Here is a 22803-nt window from a genome sequence, read left to right as displayed (position 1 = left end):
TCAACCATTTTACCTACATCTACCTATCCCTCTTTTCTCCTATTCTAAATTATGAACATTTTCACGTAACACATTCTGTAAGTGATTTAGTTTCTATTTTGTGTTTTTTTTCTTTTTAACACATTAATATTACTTTGATTTTGCTGAAAACAATATTGGCTTCTGGGCACTTCGCAACACACAATACTAAAGCACACAAGTGCTCTCTGCTACACTGCACTAGTTCCCTACATCAATTGCAACGTGGGGTAGCTGAAATAATTTGAGTGTTAACTATAGCAACATGCTGTAAAGTATGACAAAGTGAAAGGTTGCTGCCCCCCCACATCCCCCTTTGTGCTGCATAATCAAAGACCACCTCCCCCATCCTACAACAATATTTCTCTCGCCGCTTATCTCCTCTAGTATCAACCCTGTGCCAAATAGTCAATTTTGATAAGATAACAAAATGCCTCATTTAACTGTTATAGATGTAAGAAGCTGGGAATGTGATATGTACAAATAGGGATAGAGCATACTTTGCAGTGGCACCAGTGTGCTCTCTGTCTTCGTTCCATGCCACACATTGCAACAGTTACCCTCTTAATTGGCAACAATGGGGCAAGCACTACATTGGGCTAATGTTTCTGCTTCTGACTTTTCATAGAAAAATTCATATGCTCAGAAAATAACTGCTGTTAGTTCTTAATGTTATACCTCGTGTCTTTGCTTTATGTCAACCTAAATCAAGTTCCTTTACCCAAGTTAAACGAACAGGAAAATGCACACTAAATGTTCCATGCGCATCCTGAAGTGCACACTACAGTCAGACAATGTTGTCTGGAGTGTACATGGTACTTCTTGCCACTGTGCATTGCCCACCATCTGCCCTTTCACGTCACATTATAGTGATTACCAGAATTCTCATCTATGTTAATGGACATCAGTATCATGTAACCAATAACATATGACACATTGAGTTAGTTATGTGCATTTATAAACAGAAAAACTGACATGTGTGTGTCAATTTATTATTAGCCAATTACTAATTACAGAATATATCACTCATTTTCATAAGCTTCTTACAATTGGGAACTACTTTATCTTCACTGTCTGGAACGAGGATAGATGACACTAGAAACCAGTTAGAGTAATTTCCACAAAGGATTGCCAATGAAATGCAATAAGGTAGTACAAAAAGGGATGTTTAAAGCTGAAGACTGTGATAAGAGAAGTTTAGACGCATCCTGCAACAAATGTCAAATGGCTGATAATTTTGCCTTGACCAATTCTATTTCACTCATACTACATATATTTCTGAAAATCAGTTGACATATTCCACACCATTATAAAAATTATTAATAAATGAATATAAATAAAAAAAGTAACATCATGAGATTTGTATATTCCCACTTCTTCAAATACCATGTAGTAATTTAACTGAACTGCAGTTGCAAAAATTTCATAGTCTAAGGCACAACGATGATTCTCCAAAACAAAAAGGAATTTCGTGCCGTAATATTTTTAACAAACCAATCTCACCATAACTCCATACTCAATAAGGTAACATTTATGTAGATCTTACTCTCCATTTCCTTTCCTTTTCTTCTCGTTTCATTTGCTCTTCAATTTCTTCTGGGTTTGTGAAATGTCGGTTTCTGCCCTTATGGTTCGTGTATTTTCCTGTAGATGCAAAAGACAATATTAATACTAAGGTTAGTCAACATAATTTAACCATGTGATACGAAGTTCACACGCTGCGGGAAAGTGGCCACGCGAGTGACGTGTAGGAAGGTTTAATGTATGTTTTAAGAGTATTCAATGCAGGAGTTGAAAAAATTGTCATATTTTATTTAATATTGTTTTTATTGCTATACAACATTAAATTCCACGAAAGTTGGCTCAATATATACACAAAGATGATTTACCTCTAGGCATCTTCGCGGGTGGTTAATCACACACAGTTACAGAAAACGATATAAAAAAAAATTGCAAATTATCACCGTCTAAGACCCTCGCAATTCGTTTCGAGTTGGTTACTATTCAATCGAAAACTTAACCTATGATACAGTAGACTGCAACACTCTTTCGTTTTCAAATCAAAGATAAATATCTTTCAAACACACTACAGCAAAGATACTACAAAAGATCGTAAACCCCTATTATCTTCAACAACAAAATTCACATTCTTTCTACGATTTGTTTTCTGAGAAACTAGTTGCACCTGAAAATTGATATAATGTTAATACACTGGACTGCGGTGATGGTCAATATGCAACCAGTGAAAAAATTAGGCGAGTCCGCTTGTTCACATTTTTTTTTGTCATGCCAGTAGAGTATTTCCACATGCTAATTTGGTGGCACGAGTTTTGACACACAAGTTTGGAAATCACTGACATCAAAAGAAAACTTGAGCAAAGTTACTATGCTAAATTGCTAACGATGTAAACAACGTAACAACATTGTAAACAATCTCGTGGTTCACAGTGTTTTGATTTCGATAAGAGGGAAAAGCATAGCCTAAGTGGTTAACAAGAATAAAGCTTTTGCTCCAGTTTGCACTCCGATGCGCTTTTTCGTAATGTGTACATCGATTTCTGTATTTTTACAACATATTGCTGTATGTTACGACAGTAGGAACAGTCAACGCGACTAATAACACAGGCTAGTTTTGGATTGTTTTGCGTGGTTATAGAGATTTTAGCTACGCATGTTTAAACTATTAGAGTGATTACGGTGATACAGTCAGCACTACTCACAATGACCGTCTACGAAAAAATGTACCCATCTAGCCATAAAACAGTTTTCGTACTAGATCACACACCTTACTTCGGCATTTCTTGTGAATGTCAGATAGAATTTGATTTCAGCAAATCTCGCGGTCCAGGTTTTATTCCATTAGCCCCAATTTCAAAATCATTGTGGACGTGCAGTGTTGAAGCTGCCGTGGAATACTGTAGAATTGCATGGGACCTTTTCCCGCAAGGAAAACTGGTAACTTGATTAACTGAGATAATGAGGTAAAGACAATCTGGAGGTCAGTATCGATTTCATTTATTTCTTCCAGATCCGCTTTGTCGTAAGTGACACAAGTGCCCATACTCTGAACACATGGAGCCAACAGCAACAGAATTTGACTCATGTAAGTTTCGACTTGGGTACCATTTTTAAAAGTTAGCGTTCTTCCTGAAATTCTGATGATTTGAAAATACTTTTTATGCTAATTACTCCGGGGGAAGAAAATCGAGAATCTGGCAACTGATGAAGAAAATTAGTTATTATAGCTGTAGTCATTTGTTCATGTATTGTAGTCATTAAAAAAATCTGTTAACGATTATATTTGCTACAGTATGAATATTCGCATCACAGGTACATATAGTACAATTTCATTCATATTTTTTATTATGAAGACCTCCACTGATAATAACAGTGGCTTTGTTTCCACATGTCCACCATGTATATATTGCTATCCCGGTTATCTGGGATTAATGGTGACATTACAGAATTAAAACTCTGTACACCAGTGCTTCATTATTACACACACACACACACACACACACACACACACACACACACACACACACATATATATTCAATATCGACGTCATTTGCTGCAAATGCAGGTTACTGTTGCTAGAGGGATGTGCAACTGATAGTTGGGATAGTGTCCCTTTTTAACAGTTGCAAATGGAGTTAAAGACCATGTCTTGGATAAAGAGAAGCAATTTTCTCAGTTTTCTAGACAGCTCAGTGCTGCTCAATACTTGAAATGTATGAGTTTGCTTTTTGTCAAATTCTAATTTTTCTACCTTTTGTAGACAGAAAAAAGTACTAAGCGTTACCAATTTTATAGGCAACAAGTTCACTGCCATGTGATTTAAAATTTTGTGTGTGGTTTCCGCCTATTCTGGACCAGTCAGTTTATCAGTCATCTGCTTAATTGGGCACATAAATTTGAAATGTTATTTTAATACAGTGATAGAGCATACCAATCACATAGCTTTACTTGTTAAAGCATCAGTTCTTGGCTGGGGAGATGTGATGGCCATTCATCGAATCTATCTAGTGGATTAACGAGGAGGGTTGGTATGCTGGTCAGCCTGGATGCCATTTTTGGTAGTTTCCCACATCCCATAAGGTGAATACTGGGCTGGTTCCCAAGTCCCTCCTCAGTTACATGATTTGCAAACATTTAGAGAACTTTTGCTCATTTTCACATGACTAACATTACATGCAGACAGTTGGGATACACATATTCGGTCCTTGGGGTGGGGTAATTGGTTGATGACAGGTAGGTCATCTGGGCACCTCTTAAATTAACCGTGCCGAATTCGTTCATGACCCTACACTGATGTTACACATTACAATAATAGAAATTCTTCTATGGAATAGGAGTAGTTTTTGAGGAGAAACTTTCTCAATTTATATTCCAATTTTACTTTGCTGTCTGTCAGACATTTTATGTCACTGGATAAGTGACCAAAAATTTTCGTTGCAGCATTCTACACCATTTTTTGTGCTAAAGACAGCCTTAATGTGGAATAATGAATGTCATTTTTCCTTCTTGTGTTGTAATTATGTACATCATTGTTTCTTTTGAACTGTAGTGGATTGTTTACAAAGAAATTTCATAAGTGAACAGTTATACTGTGAAGCAGAAGTCAGAATGCCCAACTCCTTAAAAAGATGTCTACAAGTTAATCATGGGTGAGCACCACAAATTATTAAGAGACTGGTGTGGCAGTTGAAGGTAGCAAAATGAAAGCTGATGTTTTAAATTTCACATTCAAGAAATCGTTCACACAAGAGAATTGTACAAACATACTGTCATTTGACCACCGAACAGACTCCTGTATGGACAAAATAGTAATAAGCATACCTGACTCAAACAAACAACTGAAAGATTGAAAGAAAATAAATCACCAGGTCCAGATAGAACTCCAACTCCATTTTACATAGAGTACTGTACAGCAGCAGCCCCTTACCTAACTAACAATTATTGTGAATCTCCTGCCTGGCACAAAGTCCCGAGTGACTGGAAAAAATCGTAGGTGACAACAATAAATAAGAAATGTGAAAGAATGGACCTGAAAAATTGCAGACCAATATTCCTAACTTCTGTTTGCTGCAGAATCCTTGAACATATTCTCAGTTTGAATAAAATAAACGGGTCGACAGAAGCGTCCGATCCCACGCGTCTGCTTTGACCCGTGACGTAAGGGTGTTGTCGTGTGTGACGACATGACGGCGCGGAGTTTGGTTTGTGAGTGTGGCGTGTTTGTAGATGTCGTCGTGTTGTGGTTTGTTGTGCTCTCTGGTGGTATGTCCAGGGTTTTCGTTTGTGTGGTGTAATGTAGTCAGTTTGCTTTTGCTCATTATCCAGAATTGTTCGAGTGTCGGCTGTGTTTGTAGTGGAATTCGTTTCAGTTAGTTAACGATTTTGTGTGAAGTTTAATTTAGTGTTGTTCGCTGTTCGTCGTGTGGTAATTTTAGTAAAATTATTCGGTTGTTGTTTTTGTTCAGGAATGGATATGACGGATGAAATTAACAGTGAGCAGGTCAAGGGAAGTGTTCGATCCCAATGTGTGGCTGTGTATGTTGGTATCGGGAGATGTTTTTGAGCTATGTAGGCCAAGAGAAGTGTTTGATCCTAATTTATGGGATCGGGAACTGCTGTTGAGCTATATAGGTCAAGGGAAGTGTCCGATTCCAGATGATATTGTGTTTAGTGGTATTTGGGGAGTTTTGTGATGTCGTTTTTTTTTTTTTTTTTGTATGGGGGTGGGTGTCTAAATTTGTTTATATTTAGTTTGCCCCCACCCAAAAAACACCCCATTTCCCACGCTTGTCCCGTTAGTGTCATTAGGCTTTTTGTGGAAAGTGTGTGTGTGTGTTTTTCGATGTATTTTCGTCCTCATAATGTGTACGTAACGACTTTATATGTGCCATATTGGAATCGTGGTTTGTGGTCGTTTCTGCCATATTTGTGATGTCATGGGTCAAAGCAGACGGGCGGGATCAGATGCATCCATATTTCCAAATAAACTTTATTGAGACTGAGAAGCTTATGTGCATGAAGCAGCACGGTTTTAGAAAGCTTCGCTCCTGTGAAACTCAGTTTGTCCTTTTCTCCCATGATATACTGAGAACTGTGGATGAAGGGCAACAGGCAGTTTCTATATTTCTAGATTTCCGGGTAGCATTTGACACGGTTCCCCATTGTAGGCTGTTAATGAAGGCATGAGCATGTGGAATAAGTTCACAGATATGTGAGTGGCTCGAAGACTTCTTAAATAATAGAACCTAGTGTGTTGTCCTAGACGGCGAGTGTTCGTAACAGACAAGGGTATCGTCAGGAGTGCCCTCGGGAAGTGTGACAGGACTGCTGCTGTCTCTATATACATAAATTATTTGCCTGACAGGGTGGACAGAAATCTGCAGTTGTTTGCTGATGACGCTATGGTGTACAGTAAGGTGTCAAAGTTGAGAGACTGTAGGAAAATACAAGATGACTGAGACAAAATGTCCAGTTGGTGTGATGAAAGACAGTTAGTCTTAAATTTGGAAAAATGTAAGTTTATGCAGATGAGTAGGATGACCAAACTTGTACTGTTCAGATACAGCGTTACTAGTGTCCTGCTTGACACAGTCAAGTCGTTTAAATATCTCTGCATAACATTATTGCAAAGCAGTATGAGGTGGAACAAGCATGTGAGAACTGTGGTAGGAAAGGTGAGTGGTTGACTTCAGTTTATTGGGAGAATTTTAGGAAAGAGTGGTTTATCTGTGAAGTAGACAACATACAGGATGCTGGTGTGACATATTCTTGAGCACTGAGTGTTTGGGATCTGTACTGGGTTTGATTGAAGGATGATACTGAAGCAATTGTGGTGGGCTGCTAGATTTTTTACTGGTAGGTTTGAACAACACATAAGGCGCTTCAGGAATTCAAAGGGGAGTCCCTGTAGGGAAGGTGATGTTCTTTTTCAGAAACACTGTTGCGAAATATTAGAGAACTGGCATTTGGACCTGACTGCCAAACAGCTCTACTGTCATCAAAATATATTGTGCATAAGGACCATGAAGAAATTAGGGCTCACATGGACGCATGTAGACAGTTGTTTTTCTCTTGCTTCATTTGTGAGTAGAACAGGAAAGGTAATGAATGACCAGTAGTGGTACTGGGTACCACCACCATGCATTGTAAGGTGGCTTGCCGAGTATTTGTGTAGATGTAGATGAAGGAGACAGCAGTGTTCCCAGAACTGCAGGGAATTGTTGCTATCAGTGAGCGAAACCAATTTTTTTATTATTAAAATGTAAGCATAACATTAGTGAATAGTTTATTGCTTTAGCACAACAAGCAAGATATTGCAATTCAGAAAATATTAGCTTTTGAAAATCATACATCAAAAAATTTGAGAAGTATGTCATGCAATTAAGATAAGAACTATAATAGCAACAAATTCTCAAAGATTTGATTATGTGTTAACATTTCACCATACACAATTGAAATGGACACTCACAATTATTGGTATTCCATTAACCACTAAGACAGTAAACACAAGGCTGCAAATTATGGCAGTCTGAGAGTGTGTAAATGAGAGGAAATACCACTTCCCCCCCCCCTCCCCTCCCACCTTCTCCTACCTCTTAATGAAGTGCTTTTCCTTTATGTCGTCCCGTACGCTGTTTCATGTGGTTTACTAATTCTGCCTGTGGGTTCACCAATATAAGCAACTGAAAATTAACTTGTGTTAAACAGAGCTTGTAATTTCTAGAATTTCTTGCCATTTTTTGAGGATCTTAGTTTACATGCAACTTCAGTCTTGGAAAATTATCTGTGAAATTGTGGATTTTATACATGTAAGTATATAAATGCTTTTAAGCCTTTTATCTTTTTTGTGGGGGGAGGGGGGCTTTTTATGACTCCACATATTCACCCACTCCACATGTTCACCCACTCCCCTCCCATCTCTGAAAATGTGTCAAATATGCTGCAACAACATTTATTATAATCAGTCTATAACTGTCTGTTTCTTAACAGTTTTAAAGCTGGTTCATATTATGAAGCTACTTATAGATGTTATTCCTTTGCTATAACAGACAAAGAGACGATCTTCTGTTTGAGAAATAATAAATAGCGACATACCCTTAAGAACATGTTAAAGAAAGAAGAGATACTGTTGTTTGGTTTTGCTACTAATGCACACTTATACCAGTATTGTCTTTTTATGCTCAGTTATTCTGGAAGTTTTTTTTTTTTTCTGTGTCCACTCATTATTTGCACAGAAAATTACCAGATATTTAAGCCACACTTTTTTTTCTTTTTTTTTCTTTTTTTTTTCCAGATTCTTAATGGCACAGCAGCTGTAGGTGTGCCTGCCAGGGCACACCAGTCTTCTGAATATTCAGTTATTCATGGTCTGCGTGCTGCAATTGAAGCCTTATGTGAATGCTCTGACATACAGCATGAAAAACGCACATCCCTTACAGAAAATGCTGCAAAGGTTAGTTATATGTAAAGTTACCATTTTTTTTTCACAAGAAAAAAGTATTTTTAAATTGAGTGTGTGCCAATCTGAAACACACAAATATTTATATTGTACTAAAGAATGTTCAATGCGTTTCACTCCCTTGTTTGTCAGTATCCAAACACCACTATTTATCATATAAAAGAGGCACTGAGCAGTGGTTTGGTGTGGCCAGTTGATATGCAGCACTGTTACTTGTGTGGGCATACGTAGCTTCATGTTCTGAAGAAGCAGACGTGTATGCAACCTGACCTACTACATTTAATTTCATGTTTGTATGTTTAATCACTGGTCAGACTCTGAGTAGTTGTCATTAATTATTATTTTGTTACTCTTCAGTTTCTTCTGGTGAAGATGATGAGTAATTAGTCCATGAGTGTACGACCATCAGCTAAAATATTTTGTCAATAAATATTATGCCTGTTGGACACTAACACACACTTGTGAACTAATTAAGACAGTGATAACCTACAAGAATGTATTTTCAGGTGCTGCAGGTGCTGTGTTGTGTGTTTGGTTGAATTCAAAGGCAAGAACATAAATACAATAAGACAAAACATGTTATAGGTTAGATGGTACTTTCTAATGGTAAATATGGCTGTTGCTAGCAGGGTATGTAACACAAACAACTTGAGCAGCACAGGCACTTATGTATCCTGTTGCAGAATACTGATCTCATTTTAGAAGTAGAAGTAGTGACGTCAACAAAATAAATATACATCAAATCAAACACTATGCGAATTACGACAGGAACTCTTAAATCCACACCAGAAGTTGTCCTCCAAACTGTGATGACAACAAACAATAACACATGAAGGGATGAAACTCCAGAGACTTATGAGTGCATGAAACACTGAAGAACTTACCACACACCCTACTAGATGGTAGGGAACCATTCTAGGTAAACAATGGCCAACTCATCCCAGAAAGCTACATCTACATGTACATACATACTCTGCAAGCCACCATACTGTGCGTGGCGGAGGGTACCCTGTACCACTAATGGTCATTTCCTGCCCTGTTCCACTCGCAAATAGCAAGGGAAAAATGACTGTCTATGTGCCTTTGTATGAGCCCTAATTTCTCGTATATTGTCTTCATGGTTCTTGTGCACAATGTAAGTTGGCAGCAGTAGAATTGTTTGGCAGTAAGCTTCAGATGCAAGTTCTCTAAATTTCCTCAATGATATTTCTCGAAAAGAAGATTGCCTTCCCTCCAGGGATTCCCATTTAAGTTCCTGAAGCATTTCTGTGTTATTTGAATATATTGGTAACAAATCTGCAGCCCTCCTCTGATCTGCTTTGATGTCTTCCTTCAATCCAACCTGGTACAGTTCCCAGACACTCAAGAAATACTCAAGAATAGCTCGCACTAGTGTCCTTTATGCAGTCTAAGACAAGAGTAGAGAAGGATGTCCTTCTATGAGCATGAGAAGATAGATAAAATAGATCTGACCACCTAACACTAAGGAGTGAACCAACCAAGAAAAATATGGGAGCTCCCTTAACCATGTCAGAACTAGCCAGTGGGGAACGACCAGTGCGACTGCAGAACATTGGAGCAAATACTGAACCACGTTTCGCAGCACTGCCTAAAAGGAAAATTTATGGGTACATGGAAAGACTTTGCAGACACAACACCTGCAGTAATCAACTGTCTGTACTCTTTGGATATCTAGCTATGATGAGAAATGGAGATCTCAATTTCCTTTAGCTACTACCAGTTCTCTAGCTAAAGAAAGTTGATAAATCCATTTCCTGGCATAGTTGGATAACCAAAGACTACAACCAGTTGATTGCTGTTGAATTTTTTTTTTTTTTTTGGGCAGTTGTGTAAATCATGGTTCAGTATTTCTTCCAATGTTCCGCATTTGCATTGGTCATCGTAGCTCATTCCCCATTAATGTAATATTAGTCTGGTCAAGGTGTAAAAAGATACATAAAGAAATATAGAAAAAAACCTTGTTACCAGTGTGTGTTTTAATCAAAAGCAAAACAGATAGTGTGATCAGACTAATAAGTAGCAAATTGAAAGTTAGCACTTTTGTCTGCCGGCCCCTTTATTTCAGTAAGTATACAGGCTGTTATCATAGTCTTGTTTTTCCAATGTGTTACTTACTGCAGTTGAGAAAAATCATTTGGAGGTGCTGAAAAATTTTCTTGATTGGAAGATGTGACTATAGACCATACGGAAAATAAATATGACATTTCTGTGATGAATAACTGTGTGGGATATTTCATTTAGATTGACATTTATTGTTCAATAGTTTCTGGATAAGAGTGTGCCTAGTGATAAATAAATAATCATGGCAAGGGAAAGTCCTTGGTGAGATAGAATAGAATAGTTCATAACCAGAGGGTCTCTCCATAGTGTGCAGTCACTCCAAAGAAACAGAGACTACTGCATAATAAGTGTAAAACAAAGCATAGGACTATAGACATGAGATGCTGAATGAAACACATTTGGCCGTCAAGAGGGCAATGTGTGAAGCCTTCAGTGACTACCATAGCAGAGTGTTGTTGGTTGATCTTTCACAAAGCCCAAAGAAATTCTGGGCATATGTAAAAGATGTTACCGGAATGAATGTTAGTGTCCAGTCTCTAGCGAATGAGACAGGAATTGAAATTGAGGGTAGCAAAGCAAAAGCTCAAATGCTTAACTATGTTTGCAGATGTTCCTTTACAAAGCAAAACCCAGGAAAGTTGTCCCAATTTAACCCTTGTACCACCAAAACAATGAGAGAAATAAGTATTAGCATCAGTGGTGTTGAGAAACAACTGAAATTGTTAAAATTGAACTAAGCTCCAGGGTCTGATGGGATCCCTACTAGATTCTGTATTGAATTTATGACTGTGTTAGCCCCTCTTCTGACTATATGGATCATAGAGCTCTTGAACAGAAAACAGTGCCCAATAGTTGGAAGATAGCACTGATAACACCTGTCTAGAAGGAGGGTGGTAGAAGTGAGCCACAAAACTGCCGTCCAATGTCTTTAATGTCGATTTGTTGTAGAATCTCAGAATATATTCTGACCTCAAACGTAATGATGTATCTTCTCTTCTGAAAAAATCAATCATGTGAAACACAACTCGCACTTTTCTCACATGACATACTGAAAGGTTTTGATCAAGATAGTCAGGTAGATGCCATATTTCTTGATTTCAGAAAAGCATTTGACCCAATACCACATCTATGCTGATTGTCAAAAGTATGATCGTATAGGATATGAAGCAAAATTTGTGATGGGATTGAGAGTTTTCTCTCAGGGAGGATGCACAGCATGTTATCTTAGATGGAGAGTCATCATCAGATGTAGAAGTAACTCCAAGTGTGCCCAATGTAAGCATGTTGGGACCCTTGCTGTTCATGTTGTATATTAATGACCTTGTGGGTGTTATTAATAGTAACCTCACACTTTTTGCAGAGGACATAGTTATCGATAGTGAAGATCAGATCTTGATAAGATTTCAAAGTGGTGCAAAGATTGGCAACTTGCTTTAAATGTTCAGAAATGTAAAATCGTGCTCCTCTCAAAACAAAAAAGCATAATGTCCTATGACTATAATATCAGTTGGTGACAGTTGGAATTGGCCAACCCCTGCAAGTGTGTGAGTGTAATACTTTCTAAGAATATGAAATGAAATGATCACATAGGCTTAGTCATGGGTAAAGCAGGTAGTTGCCTTTGGTTTGTTCATAGAATACTGTGAAAATGAAATCAATGTATAAAGTCCTTACAAATCACTTTTGCAACCAGTTCTAGAATATTTCTCAAGTGTGTGGTGGCCATACCAAATAGGACTTACAGGGGATGCTAAATACATGCAGAGAAGGGCAGCATGAATTGTCATAGGTTTGTTTGACCCGTGGGAGAATGCCGCAGAGATGCTGAAGAAACTTAACTGGCAGACTCTTGAAGACAGACATAGGATCTTTTTGGTTAGTGGTCTCCTTTAATCCAAAAATATCTGGTCACATCCTGTACAAAGAACAACACATTCTTTCTGAAAGCAGGTAGATTTTATTCAAGATTCCAATGACCATATCATTCCCCACTCTTTTGGCTACAAAACCTTTTCTTTTGCAGCATATTCTCTGTTTAATGTGAAAGCTGCATAAAAAATTCTCACAGTCAACCTAATAATGTGCCAGCAATTCTGCACAGATGGTCCTTCATTGCTCTTTATGGTCTTCTGTCAGACAGCGAGGAACCTAGCTGACACACCGTGGCGGATGAGCATGGTAACACTATAAACAACAATGTCCAGTTGAGCAGTGAGATTTTTTGTTGTGATCCATTGATCATGTTGAATGAGAGTGTCTGCATGTTCCAGCATTGCATGGGGTCCCAGCTCTATGTGGCTGGCCAGTGTGTAGGTGAGTGGGCAGGTTTTTGCCACCTTGTTGCGATGATGACGGAAGTCTCACTCATTGACTCACCATGCTTTTGTTCACTGCCAGGTCTTTGTAGACATTCTGCAGGCACCAACAAATATTTGTGAACTCTGGTTTTCTGCCAGAAGAAGATCAATGACAGCTCTCTGCTTTGAATACACATCCATTCCAGTCAGCATTTTGAAGACTACATATAGTGGTGCCCCTGTCGGAACTTCATGAAACTACAGCAGCTGAAGTGGGAATATTCCCTGATGCTCAACGAATTATGCAGTTTTTCAACTTCAAATGACAGCTCTCTGCTTTGAATACACATCCATTCCAGTCAGCATTTTGAAGACTACATATAGTGGTGCCCCTGTCGGAACTTCATGAAACTACAGCAGCTGAAGTGGGAATATTCCCTGATGCTCAACGAATTATGCAGTTTTTCAACTGAACATAAAAAAATTGTGTTACATTACTTACTGAACACTCATTGTGTTTCGTGTGTAATAGCTTTTAATGTGTTGCTTACATCTGTGATTTTTATGATGCCAATGGTCAAAGCAAGTGCAGCAGCTTCACAACTTTACAATTATCTAGCAGTCACTGTTAATGCTTTATGGGCTCATGCACATGATGTGGAAAGAGGTTCTTGAGGAACATATCAAAATACTCTTTGATTCCACTCCGAATTTTCTAAGATAGAGATGATGTGCACTTCAGTAATTTGAATTTTTTGTGTATTTTCATGAACCTAATCTGTAGTGTAAAGATCATTTAAGTCACAAGTATCTTCTTGATGTTGCATTATTCACAAATGTTAGTATAGTTAACTTTAGCTCTATTAAAACAAAATCTGTATTCTGCCACATGTAAAGTTATTGATTTTTTGAACTGAGTGTACTACAGATATCTTAAGTTGTACTCTACTACAAATAATTTTTTTGTTTAGTTATCGTACCATATTTCCAAAATAATTTTCATTGGGAAGCAATTGTTTTACGTATGCCTATGAAAAAAAAGGAAAAAAAAACAACAGAGGGCAAGAGGTGTGACTGTAATTTTGACCCATTTACTGACACATCCATTATTGGAAACCTGTAATTTTCAGTGTCCAGCCTTCATTTTGTGTTCCATATGTTTAGCCAGTGGGGTCCTGGTTGCATACTGGTATCTTCCTTAAGATTGTCTTATACTGGAGGTGGCACTATGATCATGTTGAGCTCCTATACAAAGAGAAAACCTTCTTTAATAAAATTATGTGTAGTGTAAATTTTTATGGGAGATTGTGTTAATTAGCAGGAGGCTGATGATTCATGGTGTGGACTTGCAAAAAATTTGTGTACCAATGTTTGTCTTATTAAAACTGGATCCTGAAAATGTTCCAGTTTGACATAGAATAGAACAGTAAGATAATTTTTCCTTTTTCTTGTCTTTGAGAATTAGAAATTGCTGGCACACAGTGTCTAAGTGTAAAGTGACTATACTCACCAGCTGCTTTCTTCAATAGGTTCTGAACAGATGCCGTGTTATATGTATAACTTCTGCCCGGGATAATGCTAGTATGAAGAGCTTGGAAGATATCTTTCAAAATGTTCTGATTCAGCAAAACAAAATTGCTGCTGCATCTGACCAGTAAGTTTTGAAAGGTTCATGTATTTATTTATATTTCAGTTATAATGTAGTAGTGGTGCTGGATGACATGTTTTCTATTATTTGCCGTTTGAGACTGAAAAATGGAATGAGGCACATTGCTAATCACGTCCAGAGCTACAGGGAGAGTGAGGATGGGAAGACTAAAGGAAAGAAGTAAGAATGAATGAATGTTAGAGTTTAGTTCCCACCAGCTGGAAATAAGGTGATTAACAGTACTAGCCCATATTGGATGGAACTACTGAAACCGTCAATACTGCCAATCAGCTTTGCCCTGCAGTGTCGTCAAGATGTTGGAAGCTGCCATTTCGCCCTTGTACAGTATGGTGACCATAACATCGCACTTTGAAGGCGTGAACAGACTAAAATAATACAGGATATATTTAACTGGAAAAAGAATTTGAAACTAATGGGACAACTTTAGGAATTAGTACAGGGACAAACAAGATGTATGACACTTCAGATATTCAAGATATTCCAAAACAAAAGCTTGCACAAAAATTTAGCAAGCAAAATCCTCAGAAATCCATAAATATAGAAAGTGAATTCTATGATGTGAATAAAATAGAAATGTTTCTGCAAAAGACTGGTACTTGATATGTCACTTGTCATATATAGCTCAAAGAAAGTCTATGATACCACAGAACCACACATTGCTCCTTGGTATCTGAAATTTCACTTGACCTAAATAGCTAAAATGAAGTCCGCAATGTCACAAAAGTGCAAATTGCTCCAAAAACCAGTATCAGTAATTTCACTTGACCTATGTAGCCTAAACAAAGTCCATGATACCAAGAAACCAAAACTCACCTGTATATAGTTGTTATCGAAAACTTGACTTGATGGAAATAGCTAGAACAATCTCCATGATACCCACCAGTCACAATCATTCATTATTACCTTTGACTAACAACTCAATAATTCATTAAAAAAAATTACACTGATGTTAGTTTCAATATACATGTAACACACAGTTATGAACATAAATGCACACAATATACATAGTACAATAAAATCATAAAAACATACTTACCAACCAAAACCAACTTACACAAATCTAGTCTCTCTCTCTCTCTCTCTCTCTCACTCACACACACACACACACACACACACACACACACTGGAAAACAAAACATTAAGAAACCATTAATGCCACCCATTTCTCCCAATCTAGGAACCATTCCAAACTGATCGCCAGTCATGTTGACAATACCACATATACACATCCCTCGTCTGAGACACACGAACTTTGGCTAATTTCAAAACGTTGCCACAGATGTGGCACTTCACATATAACTACATAAAACCTAACAGTCCATAAAATCATGGAAACTTAGAAGTGGTTAACGTGTCATTGGCCATTTGTAGTCATGTCCACAACTAATAACAAATGAAAATTGAAATTAAATCATGATGAACATCACACCAAACTAATAATTCCAAACCCGAAAATAGATCAGTAACCAGGAACTTCTGACATTAAAAAAGCTCACTAACAAATCACCAAACACACAACTCTAATATGAACCTATCATATGGCACTCTGTCAATCATCATCACTCAAAACCAAATTTGAAGTATCAACATTCAAAACTAGAAACTCCGTCTCCAAACACACCGCGCAACCTTGACATTACATAACACAACGCAATTACATCATAGGTCAAAGCCAAAACTGGAATATTTTGGCTGTCCCTGTCGAACAAGATTACGCAGAAAAAATTGGCTGCTACCTTTACAAAGAAGCCGTCCATTAACAGGCATTAGATTTTCAACTATTAGAACTATTGTTGCGGTCTTCAGTCCGAAGGTTGGTTAGTTGCTAGTCTATCCTGTACAGGCATCTTCATGTCTAAATAACTACTGCAACCTATATCCATTTGAACCTGCTTACCTCCCACTTCCCCTCATTAACAAAGTGACTGTTCATTGATGCCACAGCATGCATCCTATCAAACAGTTCCTTCTTTTAATCAATTTGTGCTGTACATTTCTTTTTTTCTCAGTTTGTTTTATTACCTCTTCATTAGTTTCCAGTCTACCTATCTAATCTTCAGCATTTTTCTGTAGCACCACATTTCAAAAGCTTCTATTCTGTTCTTGTCTGTACTGCTTATTGCCCTTGTTTCACTTCCAAACAAGGCTACACTCAAAATAGGTATCCTCAGAAAAGACTTACTAACAATTACATTTATGTTGTATGTTAACTTTTTCCTCTTTTTTAGAATTTATTTATTTTTGTTTTTTGCTGTTGCCAGTCTGTATTTTATATACTCTCCACCTGGACCATTGTCAGTTATTTTGCTTCCCAGATAGCAGAACTCATCTAGTAGTGTGTCATTTCCTGATCCAATTCTGTTAGAATCATATGATTCAATTCGACCAAATTCCATTACCCTTGTTTTACTTTTGGTGATATATGTTTCATATCTTCTTTTCAAGTCAGAATGTTATCAGCAAACATTAAAAAAAATTTATTTCTTCTCACACTGTGGAAAATCCAGGGTTGAATGTAACAATATTATGAAAAGGATAGCTGCTACTCACCATATAGTGGAGATGCTGAGTCACAGATAGGCACAACAAAAACACTGTCACAAAATAAGCTTTTGGCCAACAAGACCTTTGTCAAAATTAGACGAAACACACACACACACACACACACACACACACACACACACACACACACACACGACCACAGTCTCTGGCAGCTGAAGCCAGGCTACCAATTTTTCTTCTCATTAACCTTTAATTACCTTTCCAAATTTCCTCTTGGTTTTATTTACTGCTTTCACAGCGTACTGACTGAATAACATGGGGGATGGATTACAACCCTGTCTCACCCACTTTGTAATTACTACTTCCCTTTCATGTCTTGCAACTCTTATATCTGTGATCTGATTTCTCTGTTATTTGCAAATTTCCTATTAGAACTGTATGTCTCTTTGGGGGGAAAAAAGAGAAAGTCATCTTCTGAGACCACAAATATATAGTCCTGCCATAGCACCTATGGTCAAATGGAGTGTTCTTGATTATCTTTGTGATAGTGACATTTGCATGATTGTAGTAACAGTCCCACATTTGCAAATTTTTTTTTAACGATATTGGACATACTCTACAAAGAGCCAGTTGGAATGCTTAAACTGCTAATGTGCGTATCACAATAAATACAGAGAAGAGAACTGACAAAGTAGTGCAGGATGCAACACAAACAATTATTCACACTGCAAATACTACAATGCCATTCTATTTTGGCCCTCCTAGACAGAGCTTGTACCATGGTGGTACAAAGAGGTTGCAGAGGACGCTGAGAATGGTTCTACCGTATCTTCCTTCATCGTCGGCGTTGTCTTGTTACTGTGAGACACCGTTATACCAAGAGGAAAGGCGCGTCGATCTTAGAGCAATGAAATATGATGACCTTAAGCCATTGAGAACACACAACGGTCACGGTAGCACCTGATTCCAGAATAGCTGCAGTAGTTAGGATCTATGAACTATCCCCTCTTGACCAGGTCCCCAAAACTTAACTCGTAACGAGATCCCTTCAAAGCAAATTGTCATAACGATTGTCTATAAAGGCTTCGTACAACGAGAAGAAATGTTACAGTTTATGGAATAATAACAGATACGACCAAACTGTCTTGTCTCTTCTGCTTTATTTAACATAACTTCGTTCACAGTTTTATTTCGCATTCACCACTCATTCACCGAAACCCTTTGATGAACAGTTTTGGTTGCTTGACACCAACAGTCAGTGATAATGATACAGCTTTTCTCCTTTTTATAAATTGAAGCCCGCTCTCCGCGATAAAAAAAAAAAAAAAAAAAAAAAAAAAAAAAAAAAAAAAACCCGGTCTCAATACCGCGTCCCTCGTGAGATGCGAATAGACTTATCCCGGAATTGACCACCCTGTAGGTGTACTCAGTTTAATGACCACACTTTGCTATCCACTATTTCTCGTAACTGAATGTCCATTTGTTAGTCTGATTATACACTGTAGCTATTTAAAATTCGCCCCTATATTTTTCACAATGCACAATTAGCACTTCTTTACTTTTTTTTTTTCCTAAGAGTAAACGGAAAAAAAAGTCTCCGTATCATCGGCTTAGTCGATATAAAGCAAAACACCTTAATATGCCCAATTTTATCTCTTCTTATAGGATTGGCTATCTTACTCATTAATTTACTACATATTATTTCCAATAACACTAAACAGGTATCGCCGTTATATTTTAATGGTATTCAAAAGCATGTTACTATTATTATGACCGACCAAATCGTAACAAATCGCACGGCGTGCATTTTTAACGATAACTTTACGCTATTCAGGTTCCGTTACAGCTATCTTGACTCAATGTTACACGGCCCCCCAGACTGTGATGTCTTGAAGAGGGTTCCAGACAGAACAGGCTTATTTTTTTGTGTACTGTGACAGGAGGGGGTATTTGTTTCAGCAAATACACTCACTCTCAGATTCACTCAACAAGTCAGTACATACATTCTACAATATTTAAGTTGAGTTAATGGGCCTAGACAAAATGCCCTTAACTAAATTCCACATTTGTTTATAGGTTGTCTTAGAAACACTTCGCACGAATCACTTCATATTCACACCACATTTTTTTTCTTGGATGAAGCCCTCAGTTCTTCAACCGACTGTGCAAGGCAGGGATCACAGCCGGGTTCGACGATTGGCATCCTAGGCCAAAACCCTTATCAGGCCACTTGTTTAACCAGAGAGGATTTGGTCCTTTTCTTTTCCTCTTAATTCTACTTTTAAATCATCCATCCTCTCTGTTCGGTGAGAGGATAAATCGTATTTCAGCGTCGTCATTGTTGCTGATACCAAGAAGGTATCTCATGGAAATCGTCGGTACATTATTTAATTTTCTTTGTACGTTAGTATAAGTACGCATTTATCCACTGGTGCTTTTATTTAGTCCACTCTGAGCGTAGTCTTGGTATCATTCAGTGTTTCTTGAATCTATATTTTGCTCATTATTGATAATACTTCTTCAGGTCTATGTGAGGGAACAAGCCCCTAATTACATCAGTATCACGATCTGCCAGTAGGTAGCTCCCTTCATGAGGTATTTTCATTATTTTGTATGGACCTGTATATAAATATTGCCATTTCTTATTCAGTCTTTTCCTGGTTGATGCTTTTGGGTGATTTCTCAATAAAATTTCTTCCCCTACATCATATGTGACTACTTTCTTCACATTTTTATCAAAACGGGTTTTTCTCAATTGTGCTTGATGCTTCAGGTTTTTGTAGACCTTCTTCACCATATCTTCTTTCTTGGTAATCTTTTGTTCTATCACAGGTAATTTCTTCATCCATTCTGGCACAATACTTTCACCAAATACTATTTGGTTAGGTGAATAACCTGTCGATAAGTGTGGTAAGTCATTATACACTTTCTCAAATTCATAAATCCAATCGATCCATTTATAATGTTGTTTGGGTATGTACGTCCGTAAAAATCGGTTCAACTCTCGGAAGACTCTCTCATCCGGATTCCCACAAGGGTAAAATCTTGAGAGGTAAATGTGCTGGACTCCTTGTTCTTTCATAGTGTCTCTCCATACTTTGCTTGTATAATAAGCAGTGTTGTCTGTCAAGATCATTATAGGTTTGCCGAGCTCAGTTATATAGTTGTTGATAAATTTGCGTATCATGGGTCGAACATGGTGATTTTTTTCAAAGGATATAATTTCACATATTTTGAAAAGAGATCATAGAAAGCCAAAACATATTTGAACCGTCCACGTGTCATGGGACATGGCCCACAGACATCACATGACACCAACATTAAAGGTTGTTGTGGGATGATCGGATGTAATTCTATCTTCTGACAATAGTTTATGGGTTTTGCCTTCTGACATATTTTGCACTTCTTAAGAATATTTGTAGCTAGACGTCCCAAATTTGGATGATGGCAGTATTGTCCTATTTTGGCTGTACATTTAGCGGCACCAAAATGACCCCAATTCAAGTGAGTGTACCATACTAGTGATTCTAAATATTTATTTGGAACACAAACTTTCCAAACATCTTCTTCATCCTTCCTCCGATACAATATTCCGGATTTTAATTGATACTGTTCTTGAGAGTGACTTAGCGTTTTGCTTTCAACAGCATGTCTAATGGCTTTCCACAACTTATCATCTTCTTGCAGTTGTGGAAGACTTTGACATAGCTGTGAAATCTGCCTCTCACAATATTGCCTTGATAAATTCATGACTTTAAAGTCAATAGTCCGTTCTTCACACTCGTCGTCATTCTTTCTTTTCGGTAGTCTTGAAAGAGCATCGGCTATGATGTTGTCTTTCCCTCTGATGTATTTGAGTGTAATATCATATTCTTGCAGTAGCAAGGCCCACCGGGTTAAATGTGAATGGAACATCCTTCCTGTTAAAATAAAAGATAAAGCTTTGTGGTTGCAGAATACAATGATCTTATTTCCATATACAAAATAGCGAAACTTTCTAAGGGACCAGACCATGGCCAGTACTTCCAATTCAGTAGTGCAATACGCACGTTCACAGCTAGAGAGTGTGTTGCTGGCAAACCCAATTATTTTGATGGTACTGATATCTTCTGGATTGTCCATCTGGAAAAGAGTGGCATCCAATCCTGTTTCAGAAGCATCCGCAGCAATATAAAAATCTTGATCAAGTCTCGGATGATGTAACAGTGGAGCATTAGTCAAAGCATTGCGGATGTTATCAAAAGCTTGCGTGCATTCGGAATTCCACTCCCACATGGCATTTTTTCTTAACAGCCGTAACAAACAATCTTGGCTTCCTAACTGATTGGGTAAAAATCGTCGAAAAAATGAAACTAAGCCGATAAATGACTTTAATTCCATTCTATTCTTTGGATAAGCACATCTGTTAATTGCATCCATCTTTTTAGGATTTGGTTTTATCCCTTCAGGAGTAATTATATGTCCAGGAAATTTCAATTGGTTATGAGCAAACTTGGATTTGCTCAAATTTACAGTAACTCAGTATTCCAAAAATTTTGCAAAAACTCTTCTTAATAAATCCAAATGTTCCTCCCAAGTTTCAGAAGCAATTAGCAAATCATCCACATATAAAGAAACTTCATTCAAAAGGTCTCTGCCCAGTACGGTATCTAATGCCGATATGAAAACACCACTGCCTATTTTCAACCCAAGTGGCATGACAGTAAACTGGTAACTTTGGCCCAGAAAAACGAATGCAGTATATTTTTGAGATTCTTTCGATATTCTAGTTTGCCAGTATGAACTACGCATATCCAAAGAAGTTAAGAAGCGGGCACCATAAAACTTTTGTACTAACTCTTCTAGGTTCTCCGGTCGCGTTTGTACAGGTATAATGATCTTATTGATCTCTCTGGCATCCAACACCAATCTGATGTCACCATTGGGTGTAATTACCGCCACAAGTGGGTTACAATATTCGGAATCTGAGGGCTCAATAATACTCCATTCTAACATTTTATTGATTTCCTTTCTGACTACTTCTTTCTTTGTCCATGGGATAGAATAGGAAGTACGACAAAAGGGTTTATGTGCATACGTCTTTATATGGTATTCAAAGTCTTTTATTATACCCGGACGTTTACTAAAAATCGACTGATATGCTTCCAACAAGTAGTACAATTCGTCCCTTTGGATAACAGATAAATATTCTGATTCTAACACCTTTTCCTGCAATGACATTTTATCCATCATTTCTTCAGAACATTCAATAAGGCAGATATCATACACATTTTCATCATCAATACTGACATATTTTACCATTAGATTCATACACAATTGATTTGGAATTACTCGGCCCTTTCTAAGGGTGGCTGTCAAAACATTACCATTGGAATTAAATATACATTCACCTTTCTCTAAATTAATGATTGCACCGGTCTCACATAAAAAATCCAAACCCCAGATACATGGTACTGTCATTTTAGGAACAACCAGGAATGTACTTTCTATTTGAGCCCCCTGTATTGTAACGTCGACACGTACCTGTTTCACAACTTTTTGCATTTTCGTGCTGAACGCACCAGACATGGTACATCCTGTGATAGGAAAAGTGGGCATTTTTACCCCTCGGCTTATCTGTTTTAAACAGTCCAGCGTCATGACACTAATAGTCGCTCCAGTATCAATTAATATTTCAACATCAACATTATTTAAACTTGTTGGAATGATTGCCTGTAAAATTTGTCCGCATTTATTAGAAACTTCACGTTTTTCTTTA

The 22803-nt window shown here is 37.6% G+C and overlaps 2 protein-coding genes across 2 annotated transcripts in view; one reads left to right on the top strand and one right to left on the bottom strand.

Moving 5' to 3' along the window:
• The window catches only part of LOC126236451 (28 kDa heat- and acid-stable phosphoprotein-like), a 56319-nt gene extending 54224 nt beyond the window's left edge, over positions 1-2095 (bottom strand). The window contains exons 1-2 of the mRNA XM_049945770.1: positions 1908-2095; positions 1565-1662 (exon numbers count right to left, since the gene is read on the bottom strand). Of these exons, the coding sequence (XP_049801727.1) occupies positions 1565-1662; positions 1908-1917 (108 nt within the window). The 5' untranslated portion in view covers positions 1918-2095. The remainder of the gene's footprint in view (positions 1-1564; positions 1663-1907) is intronic.
• A 213-nt stretch (positions 2096-2308) lies between these two features.
• Positions 2309-22803, top strand: part of LOC126236450 (integrator complex subunit 13) — a 242279-nt gene continuing 221784 nt past the window's right edge. The window contains exons 1-4 of the mRNA XM_049945769.1: positions 2309-2973; positions 3047-3121; positions 8331-8489; positions 14404-14528. Coding sequence (XP_049801726.1) covers positions 2740-2973; positions 3047-3121; positions 8331-8489; positions 14404-14528 — 593 coding nt within the window. The 5' untranslated portion in view covers positions 2309-2739. The remainder of the gene's footprint in view (positions 2974-3046; positions 3122-8330; positions 8490-14403; positions 14529-22803) is intronic.

Source organism: Schistocerca nitens, chromosome 2, assembly GCF_023898315.1.
Source record: "Schistocerca nitens isolate TAMUIC-IGC-003100 chromosome 2, iqSchNite1.1, whole genome shotgun sequence".
Classification (NCBI taxonomy): domain Eukaryota; kingdom Metazoa; phylum Arthropoda; class Insecta; order Orthoptera; family Acrididae; genus Schistocerca; species Schistocerca nitens.
This window is presented reverse-complemented; position numbering and strand designations above follow the sequence as displayed.